Genomic DNA, 14,555 nt, shown 5'->3' with positions numbered 1-14,555 from the left:
AAAAAAAATATTTACCACGGGTTCACGTTGAGTATGAGCTTCAGTTGGACAGCTGTGAACAGTGTTAAATCTCAGGGCATAACATGAATCCTCATTGAGTAGTGTTCTAATATATCATGGCTGTGGTGTTTTGGAGGTTAGTCTTCATGCTGCCAGATTCAGTTCCTATAATGAGTGTAATGACATTCAGACTTGAAGGGGTTTTCAGGATGTGTATCTGGTAACTGGATACAGATGCAGAATGACTGCCACTCTCCTCGTTTTTTCTTATTTCAGTTCCTCTGAGATTTCATTTTTTCCTGTCTCTGGATTCCCCCTCTACCAAATAAAAAGCCATTCAGTTCTGTCACACTCTGGAGCTGAAAGCACATTAGAATGTGAATAGCAAGCTCTGATTGGTCTTGAAGTTGTGCTTTGGGGAATCCGGCATTGTCTCTTAGAGAGAGGGGTTAAGTCAGAGCATGATGGAAAATAAGGAGAGATGCTGTTTATTCCTAGGCACGGCTGCCAGTGTGTGACAGAGAAACCAATGAAAACCAGAGGTCAGCACTGATGACTTAAAGCCCCAGTCAACGCCGGTCTGAAACACATTAAATATCCACAGCATTATTCGGCTGGGTGAACGCCATGTGGGTGCCCAGGAAAATGATGTAAAGGGCTGTTAGTCAGACGAGGAAAGCAATTAGCAGCCTGCCAAAGCCAGTCACCACATATCATAGCTTCACTTATTATTGGCATTAGAAAGTCCATTACTCAAATGCCAGATATAGGAAGATGTGCTGTATCCCCATTGCCTCTGTGCTGCTCCTGTTTTGTCAACATTAATAAAAAGAAATTGCTATCAGTATCTCTGCAACCAAACATCAGTAAGAAAGCATCCTCGCTGACTTGTTGGGGAAGGTTACCTTGATTTGACAGTGGACGGGACTTAGCGTCTTGGATTTATCAGCTTTTTAAATAGCGCGAAGATTTCAACAGCCTCATGAATGTAATAAATGGTGTCATCATCATCACAAAAAAGCACCATCAGTGTAGCAGCGGTTTTAGTAAGAGGGTCATCACAACAGACATTATATTTCCTATCTTTGTGATGATTCTATCACCTCTGTACAATTTCTTTTTTTTTTCATTCAATATCACACAGTACCTCCCAGATGGATTTTATCTCTGAGGACTTACACTTAAAACCTCATCAGTGTTCAGTTACCTGCTGCTGTTTTGACAGGTGACCACCCGTTTGAGTGTGAGTTCTGCGGCAGCTGCTTCCGGGACGAGAGTACGCTGAAGGGCCATAAACGAATCCACACAGGAGAGAAACCCTATGAGTGCAACGGCTGTGGCAAAAAGTTCAGCCTCAAGCACCAGTTAGAGACCCACTACCGTGTCCACACAGGTATAGTCTATAGGCTGACATCTCAGCGCTACAGCTTACTCATATACACAACTGCATTGATAAAGGTAACACCACAATATGTGAAGGAATTAGATCAGTCTCAACAGTTAAAGCTATGCTGAGTTATATTGTTGGCACTAATTGTCTCTACTTTGAAAAAAGGTTCAGTTGGTTTTACTACTGTCTCCTCACCTTCCTTTGCTCGTATTCCTGCTTACATTCGTTCTAGTTGGTCTGACACCTGTGAACAGTAACTGTAGGTGGCAATTGAAAGCCTGAGGTTGAGGTGAAATTACAGGTTGATCGCTGCTCCCTTCTTGCTTTCAATAAGGTAGCTGTTAAGCCACCCTATCAAGCAGCCTGTCAAATAATTGGCTTCTTTTTGTCAGCTGTGGCTGTAGCACAAGACCATGCGCATGTAGATAACAAGAGCAGTGACAGGCCTGCAGCAAAAGGCCACTGCACACTCCAGCAGTACAGCAGATGAATCATTGGCATTTGGAACTCCCTGTCAATGCCAGATCAATACTCCCTTTGCAATTCACAGCGCGTTAAGCCTGGGCTTTTACGCAACCGTAGGTTTTATTGTACAGAGAAGATTTCTTCTACTTGCTGCCTCTATTTTTAATAACCTTTGGTCTTATTTTGGGGATAATACCCTAATCTCTACAAGGTAATCTCACAAGAATCATATCACAAACAGCATAACGAGTCATAACCTTGTGACTTCACAGCGACAGTGTAAAGTGATGTTACGGTGGTGTATTTCTCTTAGGAGAGAAGCCGTTTGAGTGTAAGCTGTGTCATCAGCGTTCCCGCGACTACTCGGCCATGATCAAACACCTCAGAACGCACAATGGTGCCTCACCCTACCAATGCACCATCTGCCAGGAATACTGCCCCAGCCTATCCGCCATGCAGAAACACATGAAGGGCCACAAGCCAGAAGACATTCCCCCAGACTGGAGGATAGAGAAGACTTATCTTTACCTCTGCTATGTCTGAGATCGAAAGAGGCAGAGAAGAGAAAAAAAAAGTGAGTCAGAATCATACGTTACAGGTGCCCAAAAAAAAAATCCATTCATTCAGCCATTTGTTTAAGGGTTGGGCCAAAAAACAGTTGAGGGGCAAATGGTCCAAGTAGGAGAATGAGATTAAGGTCATGTTGTTCCTGTTTATATTTTCATTGCTTCATAAAAATGAACAGTTTAAGCACATATACAAGACAGAAACACGTTAGCATGTGTTTGCAAGATTCCGGCACAGAAAAGAGGCATAAAAACATCTGATCTCTCTTTTCAGCCATTCCAATATTGAGTTAAAAAAAAATGTTTAGCATTTCTGCACTTTATTGTTTTGTTCATGTAACTGTATTCTCAAATGAAACACTTAATTGGATTCATCACACTTAAAGAAAGAAAAATCCCCAGGTTGTCGCTTCATCAGACAGCCTCCAGAGATAAGATGAAAATATGGACCAAAGCTTGCACTAGATTCACGTTTGAAAGACATACAGTGAGAAGGAAAGAGATGTCAAGAAATAGGGAAAAGACGTAGAAACAGAGGTCAATAGCCCCAAGGGTTTCTTTGGGAAACGTGGCTTCAAAAATTATTCACATTCTTCCGATTCCAGGGTTGGTATTAGCATAACCTATGAGAGAATATTTGTGCAGGTTTGCAAGATTTGGTCCCCTTAACCTTTAAACACTGAAATTTACTTCTAAAGTGTGTAAAAGCACTTCGACAAGACTGTTTTATCTTGCAACTGAGGTTTTACAAGTATAACTATAACATAACTTACATCACCACAATAAATATTCTGTTTTCAGCTCAGTAAATCTCACATTTACCTGGTTTCCAGCACCTGTTGTGTGGTATCTTGCTTTGACCACTGACCATTCTTACAACACAGCATATTTTTCAATGATCTCATTTAAATACACATGAAATGTTTTTTCTTTTCAGTTGATGCGATATTATTACTATACTCAGTGGATTTTTTTGTGCAGGTATGGCTGCAGATTGAATATTGAAACAAACTGATTGGTTATACGTGGTATTGCACATCACATTCAGATATGATTTGGTTAATTATAGAATAGAGTAGATTTTTTACATACTTAATTTTTCAAGTGCAGCGCATTCTATTTAATCGCAGCCCGAGTTGTAGATGAACAAAGCTGGTTCTGAGCTCATTATTTTTTTTTTTCCTTTTCATGTTTTAGAACATATTTTACTTGAATTACCTCATTTTTTATTACCTCACATGTGTCATGTATTTTGTCATATCTCCTCTTTCTGCTATTCTACTTCAGCTGTGCTCAAGAAGGTGATGAGAATTTCTTAGGCTGCCGTCACCATTATCATCATCATCATCTTGAGTTATTGAGAGCTGCACATTTTCTGTTTATGTTTCTGCTTTGTTAGCAAGTTTGATATCTTTTAAATATCTTTTATAAGTTGATTTTTTTTTCGGTCATCTGTTGAAGTGCTACCTCTTTAATTTTTTCTCTGTTTTGCACAAAAGCAAAGCATGTCTTATGATTTGCATTTTAATTTAACTTCATCTCTTATCTCTGATTCCTCTGGCAGTAATCATTTAAATTACTGATTTGAATATTTCCCCTTTCTCTGACACTCCTGAAACATTCATTGGAAAGTTTTTTTTTTCTTTTTTTTTATTCTAAAACCTTAAGTAGTGTATTTCATAAGAGTTGACTGGTTATCTAATCGAAATTACTTTTGTTTGTGGAATGAGGAAATATTGAGAGGAAAACTTGAAAAAATGTGAATAAGTATTGTTTTTTCTATGTGAAAAAATGATGTAAAGATGAATATTCAAAGGATATGCAGTACTGATGTGTGCGCTTGACAATGTTGTGTGCTGAAAGTTACTTTTGAAAATGAAATACAGATTAAAGATGCTTTTCTGTCGATCAAAAATGCATCTTTACTCTTAACCGAGAGCCAAAATAGGCACTTTGATATCTAAAAAAAAAATGTTGTATTTTTGTATGATGGTAACTTGTGATCTCTCCATTTGTAAAGGTATTACTGAGGTAGACATATTTACAGTATCTTTTGTGGATGTTCCTCATTAGAGTGATTTTTTTCCCTCTTTATCAATGTTGATAGTACAGTGGATAAGTGATTTTTTTTTAAAGATGTGGTCATTGCTGCTATGTGTCAACTTGGTGATGATTCCAAATATTTAGAGAAGGAAATATTTTCGGGTTTGAATTAATGCCAAGAACTGTACAACAAAACGACATCGAGGAGCACATACTACTCAAAAGAACCCAAAAGAGATGGAAAGTCACTGTCCATTTGTCTTATTATGTGTGTTCACCAAATGTTGTAAACACTGTGAGGTTGGGATCTCAGTCACACTATCTGTGATGTAGGGGATGATGTCACGTGATTAATACAGGTCTTTGTGTGTGTCTGATGTGAGTCAAATGCTTTATTGTGGTTAATTCTTTCAGTGTTAAAAAATGCACTACGTATAAGCAGAACAGAGAAGTACATTTAGGACACCCGAACTTTCATGTTTAAAGACATAGGTATCCACCTGTCTCTCTCTTCACCCCCAGTCACCAATGTATCTGTTTGAAACTTCTTATGAAATGTCACCTGATTCTTGAAATGAACTGTGTTATAAGCCTATCACAGATGCCATAATTCCACCAGGATTCGCTGATTTGTATGAAGAATCCTCAAAGAAATATAGGACAGAATAAGAGAACTCAGAAATAGATATTTTATTACATGTCTCCCTGATATTTACGGATTCATAATGAGGGGAAAACAGGTTTTCACCTTAGTTGTTTGAATCATATGTTATCCATATAATTCTTTTCACCTGTGGTCAACATCAGTCACTGCCTTGTTGAAAAACACTGTGCAAGTGCATGCTTGTCATGTCAGGTCATTATCTCTTTGGTTATTATCAGCAATAAACATATATGTTCAGATCAAATGATAAACAGCATCCTGATTGCTGTGTAACTGTTTTTCACCTTGCTTATAGAGAGAAAGAGCCATCTCACTTAATACGCCTAAACATGTGCCATTGTTACACATTTTAACAAACACTTGCACTGAGAATCCATGTGGGACCAAGAGCAAAACTTTTGTAAAAAAAACAAACAAACAAAAAAAAACAAAAACAAAAAAACAAGAAACAAAAACAAAACAAGATCTTTTTGTTAAATGTTCTATTTGTTCTTGTAATGACAAAAATGTTTGCTCTGTCTTGAAGTTGTTATACATTTATTTTGATTTGTTTTATGTTATTGTCTACCTCAGCACCAGGTCTTTGCATAATTTTAATCGGTGCCCACTTGCGGTTGCCCCCCCCCCCCCCCCCCCCCCCGGTTTATTTTGTATCATGGCGTTCTAATAACCTTTATCTTTTTTTCAGCATAGATATCATATGCTGTTTTGAAGCACTGTGTGGTGATGTTGATGCTGCAACTAGAAGCATATATTACTTTACTTATTTCAGTGTGGGTTCAGACACATCTCTGTGTAATCTTCAGTGTTCTCTGGAGTGTTGAAGAAAATAAAGATTTAAAAGAGGTTTCAAGCTGCAGGTTTTCTTTGCCATGTGTTTGCCTGTATGTGAAGTGTGTGCCTTCAGTAGTGAAGAGTATTTTTACATGTTATTAACTTTAGATGGTTTTCTAGTTGAGATTTTGTAGTTTGGTTTATGTGTCATGTAGACAATATTCAGTTGTATGAAATCAATCAAATGTAGGCCTGCAGTTAGAAAAATAAATAAATAAATAAAATTCCATCTGAGGTCATTTGACTTTTTACTGTTTTGTCTTTATTCACACGCTAACCAGAATACATATTCTGTTGGACTTCTTGCCATAATACTTCTATTTAATGACTGAATCACATCACAATTTGTCAGTCCATCTAGTTAAATGTATAACTTTCAATAGTTCAGATGGTTAAATCATTTATTTTTACCTTTAAACAGACAATGTGACATATAGGCCTCCTTTTCAGTATGAAGGATAAAAGGAAAAAAATGGCAACATTCAAAACTACTGACATTCGCTGGAGCCTAAGAAGGTCATCTGTTTGGTGATAAGGCCCTCTAGTGGAGGACAAGAGGGAACTCACCATTATCCACAATACTGAAGATTATCATTCAATATAACCTGCTTTCAATTAGACCATGAAATTATATGTGAATGCGCACCCAGAGTGATGCAGAGAATAAAAATGACAGCATGTGCCCTATTCTGAGAATGAAGTGACGCATTCATCATAAGCCTGTTACATTAAGCAAACAGCTGCACGGGGATTCAGTGTAACAGTGCAATAGAGTATCATTTCTTGCTCTGACTATCATGACCCGTGAAATGATTTCTTTGTAAATCTATGTTTATATGAAGAAAGAATATATTTCAAATGATAGTCAAACAACATTCTGGCTCTTAAATAGGCCTTATGTACAGTTTCCCACTGAGGGGGGAAAAAGAAAAATTATTAGACACCAATCGTACAGATCATTGCCAGCACAGAGCTGTACAACAGAGTGAGTTTTTTGGTAAGAACCTTATATGCCAACCTGTGATGTCCCATACACAGACTAATTTGTGTTAAATCAACTTTGAACATTCATCTGGTATTTGAACACACTACACACTGTATTGGTTCTCCTCAAATAGGTTTGGCCCAAAACTATTTCAAATGTAGTCTTTGTACATGTATTTTCATTTCTGAATTATATTTTGTTTGTCAGCCATATTTGCTGTGTTGAATCAGTAGCTGGTTTTGAAAGTACACTGCTCAAGTGCCCCACCTAGTGTGTACACCTACTCACAAATGCAGGATGAAGAAAAACAAGACTTGTGTGAGGCACATCATCAGTTGAAAGACAGACTTTCATTCTCTCATCATTTCCTAATGCTTGGCTCCCTGTGAACTGATATTTCTAGAAGCATTTCTATGAGCATTTCCAGCTGCAAAGATGGATTGGCGGTTAAAACTTTCAGAGAACGCTGCTGCTGACATAAATATGGAGACAAGTGAGCCTGTTATCATCCACCCACCTACACTTGCCTCTGCTCCTCAATCAGGACCATATGGTGGTCAAAAAAACAGATGAAAAAAGAACAAACCACAAAGAGATGTAAATATGATAAGAAATACATTGAGTCGAATTCCCTTCTATGGCACAGGTGACCACCCTGAACCCCTGTATGTGCTTTATGGTGAAATACTGTCTGAAAATAGTTTCAAACCTTCAAGGTTGTGAAGACATTTAGAGATGGAAAAACACAAACGAGAAACACACCAAGGGATTATGTTTTGAAATAGTACTCTAAAAAAAAAGTTAATGCTAAGTGGGACAGATGTCATTCACAAGACACTGCTTGGAGCATCACACATGGTGACTTAACAAGTAGCTAAAAGAGTGAAACCTCTCATCATAGCTGAAGAGCTAATATTCCTCACTGCTGTAGATATGACTAATATGATGAACGGTGAGTAGGCCATGAGACCCGTAAAGATATTGCCTTTATCAAACACTGTTGTACTGAAGACATGGCTAATGACGCTGTGACACAATTAGTGGAATGTGTAAAGAAAAGCAGCCACTTTGCTTTCAAGCTGATGAAGCCATTGCCGCTGCAAATTTGGCACAGTTCCTTGTGTGCGCTTTAGTTACATTAATGAAAGGACAGTCAAGAAGGATTTGCTGTTTTTCATGCCATTGAGCACCTGCACAACAAGAGCGTTCATTTTTAGCTTGTTTGATGAGCTCTCACCTCAAGGTTTTTGTCAGTTAGTCTAAAAGAGAGCTGTTGAACAATGCACACAAAATGGTCAACTTCATGACCATAAGACCTCTTAATTCAGTTTTCTTCTTAGTGCCACAAAATAGGAAGTGATCATGCCACTTTGTTGTTTCACACTTAAGTACGTTAGCTTTCAAGGGGGAAAGTGTTGGATGGATTTACCTCAGAGAATGAAAATGGACAAGCATGTATGTATACAAGTGTAAATAACTCTACTGCAACAGTTAATGTTCTGAAAACACTGTGCTACATGAACAATTTGGACAATTACTTCTTTTAGTAATCATAATTTTAGTCACTGATTGATTCAAAGAGCTACTTATAAGTTATTAATCTTATAATCACAGAACAACACTATTATTGAGCCTTGTGCCTTAGTATTGATTAACACGGTCCATTCTCTCTCTCCCTCTCTCTCTCTCTCTCTCACCTTATTCACCATTATCTTCTTCCTCATGATGTCATGATAATTATGTTGGGACTAGACAGCATGGTCAGTCTGGCCTCAGACTCTCTCTCTCTCTCTCTCTCTCTCACTTGTACCAGCACATGAACCCTTATTTGGATAGAGCCAGTCTATACTTCGGTAGCACATTTTGCTTTTGTCCATTTATTTTATGCAGAAACTGAAATTTTAGTTATTGAATCTTGATCTACTGAACTGCATTGAAAACTGGATCCATCTCATTCCTTGTTGTTTATGGTTGATAGAAAGCCACTACACCCTGTTTGTGTGGAGAGGCAGTGGCACTTGAAATCACAGTGGAGTAGTAGTCTTTGTTTATTTTACCACCCGAAGAGCCTTTATTTTCACCTGTGTCAGTTTGTAGTTAAGCTTGCCCAGTGTGTGTGTGTGTGTGTGTGTGTGTGTGTAATGCATCCTTTTGTCCTCCCCTAGGATTAACTGAGTGCTTGATTTTTACTTTGTATTTGAATATTTTCATTTGGTGTGTGAGTGTGTGTGTGTGGTTTTTTGTTTTTTTTTTGGCTTCTGCTTGTTTAATCAGTGTAAATTTATTCTTAAGCTGTTCTGGCACCGGCTCCTTTTTAACGTACTCCTTGTCTTAAAAGATTTGGAAATAAAAACACTGGGCCCCATTCACCAAACGCTCGTACGAAGAAATTTGTTCTTTAAACCCACTTACGCAGTTTTCTGACATTCACCAATGTTTTCTTATTTGGCATTTGTTCTTAATTATTTTCATTATTTTACAAAGCATTACGGTCTTTTAAAATAAATAAACACTGCAATGAAACACTTCATGTAACACTCCAGAATGTGGCGCATATTTACCTCCGCCAAGGAGGTTATGTTTTCGGAGCGGTTCGTTGGTTGGTTTGTCTGTCCGTTTGTCAGCAGGATTACGGAAAAACCGCCGGGCCGATTTTCATGAAACTTGGTGGAAGGGTGTAGCGTGGGCCAAGAAAGAACCCATTAATTTTTGGAGCGGGTCTGAGTCACAGGATAGGATCCACATATTATTTTCCACTTTCGTAACATCGTGTCTATGACAAAATGAGCTGAGATTGGCGCGCATGGGCGAACCCGTCGTAATTACAGAGAATGGTGTGCCGAGCCGCGACTAAAAGAGTGGACTGCTGGATTTGGCGGAGGTCTGTGCTGTCCCAGTGCCCTTCTAGTAATTCATACTTTTGTGCAATGAACAAAAAAAAAGCAACATGAGAATATAACAGTTGATGGAGACTGTGATAAGTGAACAGTAGTAAATTTACATACACTACTTATGCGTTATGTGAAACCAGACAGGTTGAAAAGCAGGTGTGTGACAGTCAGTCAGTTTTACTTTTATTCATGTGGATAAATATTAAAATACCTGGACAGAGCACACACAGCCATTGTAGCCTTCCCTCCTGTATGCTGCTTTACGCGCGTTGCATTGAGCTATTAAAGCGGGAGCAGAAATGAATAAAAGCTACTTGTCGGCTGTTATAAAAGAATTTAGAATTACGAGAAATAAAGTCGGAATTCCGAGGAAAAGAGTCAAAATTGCGATAAATAAAGACGAAATAAAGCACACTTTTTTTTCAATGTGGCAGAAACCCGCTTGAATTGATTTCCATGTGTGCACACGGCCCTGCAGTCTTATGCCCTTTTATGGGGATTGGCGGGGCGTTTACCTATGCTAATTAGGAACAACTGGCACGCGCTTTCAACTTGCGAGGACAATGGGATTCATCATTATATGAACAAAGGTGCGAACAATTCTGCGGTTTAAGTCGTGAATCTGACGTAGACTTTTTCTTAGGACCTCTCTCAAGAGCAAATTTAAGAAAAACCTTTGGAAGATATTGGTGAATGAGGCCCATCTGGTGATTTCCATCTTCTGTACGGATGTGCTAGGTCGGGTCGGGTCGTTACATTCCCCACTCACAGATCGAACTTGTATAGGGGTCCTCCTCTCAACAAGGGTGACATAGTTAAGTTTCACTGTGAAAGTAATAAAGTATTGTGCTGTCATTGTACTAACTGTCACTTACACAGGTACAAAGTGATGGGTACAATCCACTACTTAAGTACAATAACACATCACATATAATTTTATATTTCACTAATTCTGTAAAAGAATCAGAGCAGAGCAGTGCAGAAGATTTCCATTTGTTATCATTTTTAGATATTTTAAATTTTTGGAAAAATTGTTTCACTAATTCACAAACAAATTTATTCATATGGTTCATGTAAACGGGCTGTTGGGAAAACACCACAGAGAGCAGTTCACAGAGACTCTTTAGAGAGGACCTGGCTTTCTCAGGTAACATAGTCACAACAAAATACAAAGTGACCTTGTTGCTCTTGCTTCCTACATAGTGCTTAAGGGATAATACAGCAGTTCTGTTGTGTGGGTCACATTTGTCCCACAAAGATTTCTTCCTCACCTCACATCTGATGCTATTCCTAATTACTCCTGAACCTGTCCTGTTCCTGTTTCCGTTGCTGATGTTGTATTGAAGGCTGGAGATACTATAATATTTAGATAGAAGTAATATCCCATTTAATTTTTAAGAGACATGAGTGAAAAAAAAATATGATGTTTGTTTTTTATGCATTTTGCCAAATGTCGAGCAGAAGGCAAAAGTAATCAAAAAATGGCAGTGAACTCATGTCTTTCTGTGACTAAATCAAATGCGCAGACAGAATATTTTATGATGTATCTCAGACAGGTTGAAGAGTGCCAGGTAGACACTTGCATTGAAAGGCAGTAAATCATCAGGGCACAGGATTCAGCCCACTGCCAAACCCTCATTGACAGCAATGAGTATGATGGGCCTTTGGTCAAGCCAATTCCAGCAGCTGCTGCCAGAGGTGATTTCACTGAGGTCCCAGCAGAGAGTAATTTCTCTGAACTAGCCAGCTCAGAATCTAGAGCAGATAAAGATTTTAAGACTATCTAGAATTAATAAGAGGATGCAGAGAATAAAACACAGGGTATGAATGCGTTTACGAACGTTTGTGAAGACTAATTCTAATGACTCCATCCATAGAGTCCATCAAAAGAAATTACGTATATGTAGTGTGTTTCAGTCGAATATTTTAACAATACAAGAAATCGTTTACAAAAGCAATGATAAAGCCCGTCAAACTAAACAAAATGGCAAATACACCCAAACATGAAACAAAACAAAACCTAAGAACTAATGCAAGCAAACAGGCAAATGTAGACAAATGAAGGAGCAAAAACCTAAAAGACAAAAAACAGCAGTGGATGTATTATGCTAACAGTTAGTGTTGGCAACACAGAATAAAGCTAGCAAAGGAGACAAAGCTCTGCGCAAATGTACAGTTTATTAACACACTTGTCGCTTACCCACGGCAGTCAAGGCAGTGCTTTGGTCACTCGGAAGTTGTTTGCCAGCAACTGCAATAAAATATCTATAAAAGAGGTTAGGGTAACCACGTCTCTTTTACATCACCACATCCCGTTTAAATGCAGGCACCTCTTCAGTGTGCACATTCCCAAAAATCTCCGTCATGCATGTTACAAAGTGCTCAAGTTTCTTGTTGAGAATGCGTCTGAGAGAGAGGAGGTGGTGTAACATCTGGGCTCCATCATTCGGCAGGCAACATCTTTTCATTTTGAATGGAAGTGGAGCCACCCAGCTATTGGTGTCATCCTTATAGAAACCCTTAGCCAGGATGTCCAAGATGTTTTTGTCTTCATGTTGCTCTCTGAAAGGCAGGACATCTCAAGTGGTCTTCTTTGTCATAGGTAGACGTTTCCCTGTGCCACCTTACTAAAAAGTAAGACGGCAGGGAGCAGAGTTACTCTTTGAAAATGAATTGATTAGGACACGGTTGGAAGAATAGGGGACGACCATTTTCCAACATGTTTGCAGGTTTATGAATGCCTTCCATGCAGATTGGTTCCATAATGACCCATCAAAGGTCAAGCCACTGAACATGAGAGTAAAGACATGAGGGCCATTCACATATTCACACACTTTAGGAACTCTGATAATATACCTGCTGAGGAGAAGCAAGATAGAGCTTAGTGATCGAGTTTGAAGATCCAATGGGTTATAGCACTAAAGTGAAGCTGATGGATACAGCTTCGGGGATCAAGATCTCAGGCCTGTTCTAGAGGATCACACTACATTCAGTCAGCATAGGTAGGGACAAACACATTTGACAGTGTATGGATGACTGCTGCACATGTGGTGAGTTAATATGGTGAATTATCACCTTTTCGCTTGAAAAGATAAAATAATTCTGTGTGTGCCAAGGACCTATTGCTCTGGTCGTCAAGGTTTGCGTAGACTTTGACTGCTTTTTTGTGGAGTGCAACTGCACAATACTGATAAAATATGCTATGTGTATTAAACCTCTCAGGTATTGTGATGGTGATATGAGATGTGATAAAACAAAAATTAAATTGTACAATTTTTTATCTGTTTCATTATATGTGCTGAATGTACACACCCTGAAAATGAATAGATTGCGTTTGCTGTATAATGAAATCAAAATAACTTTCGACCATGTATCTCAGACAGGTTGAGGAGTGTCATGATGAAGTATTAATATAATAGGGACCTGTGCTTGCTTAATTACTTTACGCTGCAAAATGTATCTGTGAGTTAGAACAATGAGCATTTATTATGTAGAAGACAAGGCATCTGTGTGTCTGCAACACCTGGGGAGTGAACACCAAGTATCCTGTGCTCCATGAGGAAAGTTATCTTGTAAACCCCCACACATGTCCTTGGACTTGTTTCTCTTACTGTATGAAAAGCTCTGCACTCCTTAACCTGGGTGAGATCTGTGCTTCATCTCTGATGTATGCTTCTCACATGCGCAATTAATAAAGACTGATTCATAATATCTATATAGGTTGATTCTTCAGAAACTTAGCAACTCTCTTCCATATAGAAGAATTTCCCCCACACCGGAACAGCCACAAGAGGGAGACAAATATCATACTACTTATCACAAAATATGTAATGACACTGCCTATGTTTTGGTTACTTTCTTGCCCTGTCATGATGAAGTGTATTTCCAAAGAAATATTAGGAATGAGAATACACATAAGACTGAAAACGTTATGGCCCAAATACATGCCCACAGTGTATACATCTTAGTAAAATGAACATGTAAGCAGTATATTTATATCATTGTATTTTCATAAAATATGTTATAAAGGGGTTATGTACTGGCCCAAAGTTGGAAAATGTAAATATAAGTGTAGTAAACATAGCTGATGTTATGCAAAGTTTTGAATTTTACCATTTGGCAATATTTCTTGAGTAGGCCATAAGAATACCTTGATCAAAGCTATGATGCATTGTTTGGCAAATAGAAGTTTGGACAAAGAGCTAATTTATATGTAAATTTATTTTGGCAGCATAGAACCATACAGGGTGTTGAATGTTGATATTTACTGAACGTTTTGCGGTCAAAATAATGAATGGCTCCACCTTTCCTACAAAATGTTTTTACAAAGGGGTGTGTGTGTGTGTGTGTGTATAAAACTACTGAGTAAACCGCTAAACTGGAGGGAACTTAAACTCATAATTTCCACCATACAACTGGTTCAGACTTAATGTGACCACCTATTAGATGCAGGAAAAGAACAGACAAACAGAAGATAAATGTTTATCATTTCCCACAAAGAATTCCATACGTTTAATATGATATTCTGCAGTACATTTAAACAGCAACAGCTCCAAATTCTGTCATAGACTTTAAAAAGTGGAGAAGCTGGAATTGGAAATATATCGTAAAATTAATTTTAAAAATACCGACGGAAAGTTGTGGACAAGTACATAGAGCCCATTTGTAATGCACTTGTAATGCACTTGAGTAAGGCTGTTAACATTTGCGCATTGGT

General features: G+C 38.3%; 1 protein-coding gene across 1 annotated transcript in view; it reads left to right on the top strand.

The window, feature by feature from the left end:
• The window catches only part of zbtb16b (zinc finger and BTB domain containing 16b), a 36,007-nt gene extending 30,365 nt beyond the window's left edge, over positions 1-5,642 (top strand). The window contains exons 6-7 of the mRNA XM_030777798.1: positions 1,226-1,393; positions 2,169-5,642. Coding sequence (XP_030633658.1) covers positions 1,226-1,393; positions 2,169-2,398 — 398 coding nt within the window. The 3' untranslated portion in view covers positions 2,399-5,642. The remainder of the gene's footprint in view (positions 1-1,225; positions 1,394-2,168) is intronic.
• Positions 5,643-14,555: the final 8,913 nt, after the last annotated feature.

This window comes from Chanos chanos, chromosome 6 (assembly GCF_902362185.1).
Source record: "Chanos chanos chromosome 6, fChaCha1.1, whole genome shotgun sequence".
NCBI classification, from domain to species: domain Eukaryota; kingdom Metazoa; phylum Chordata; class Actinopteri; order Gonorynchiformes; family Chanidae; genus Chanos; species Chanos chanos.
The sequence above is the reverse complement of the archived record's forward strand: the minus strand, read 5'-3'. Positions and strand labels throughout refer to the sequence as shown.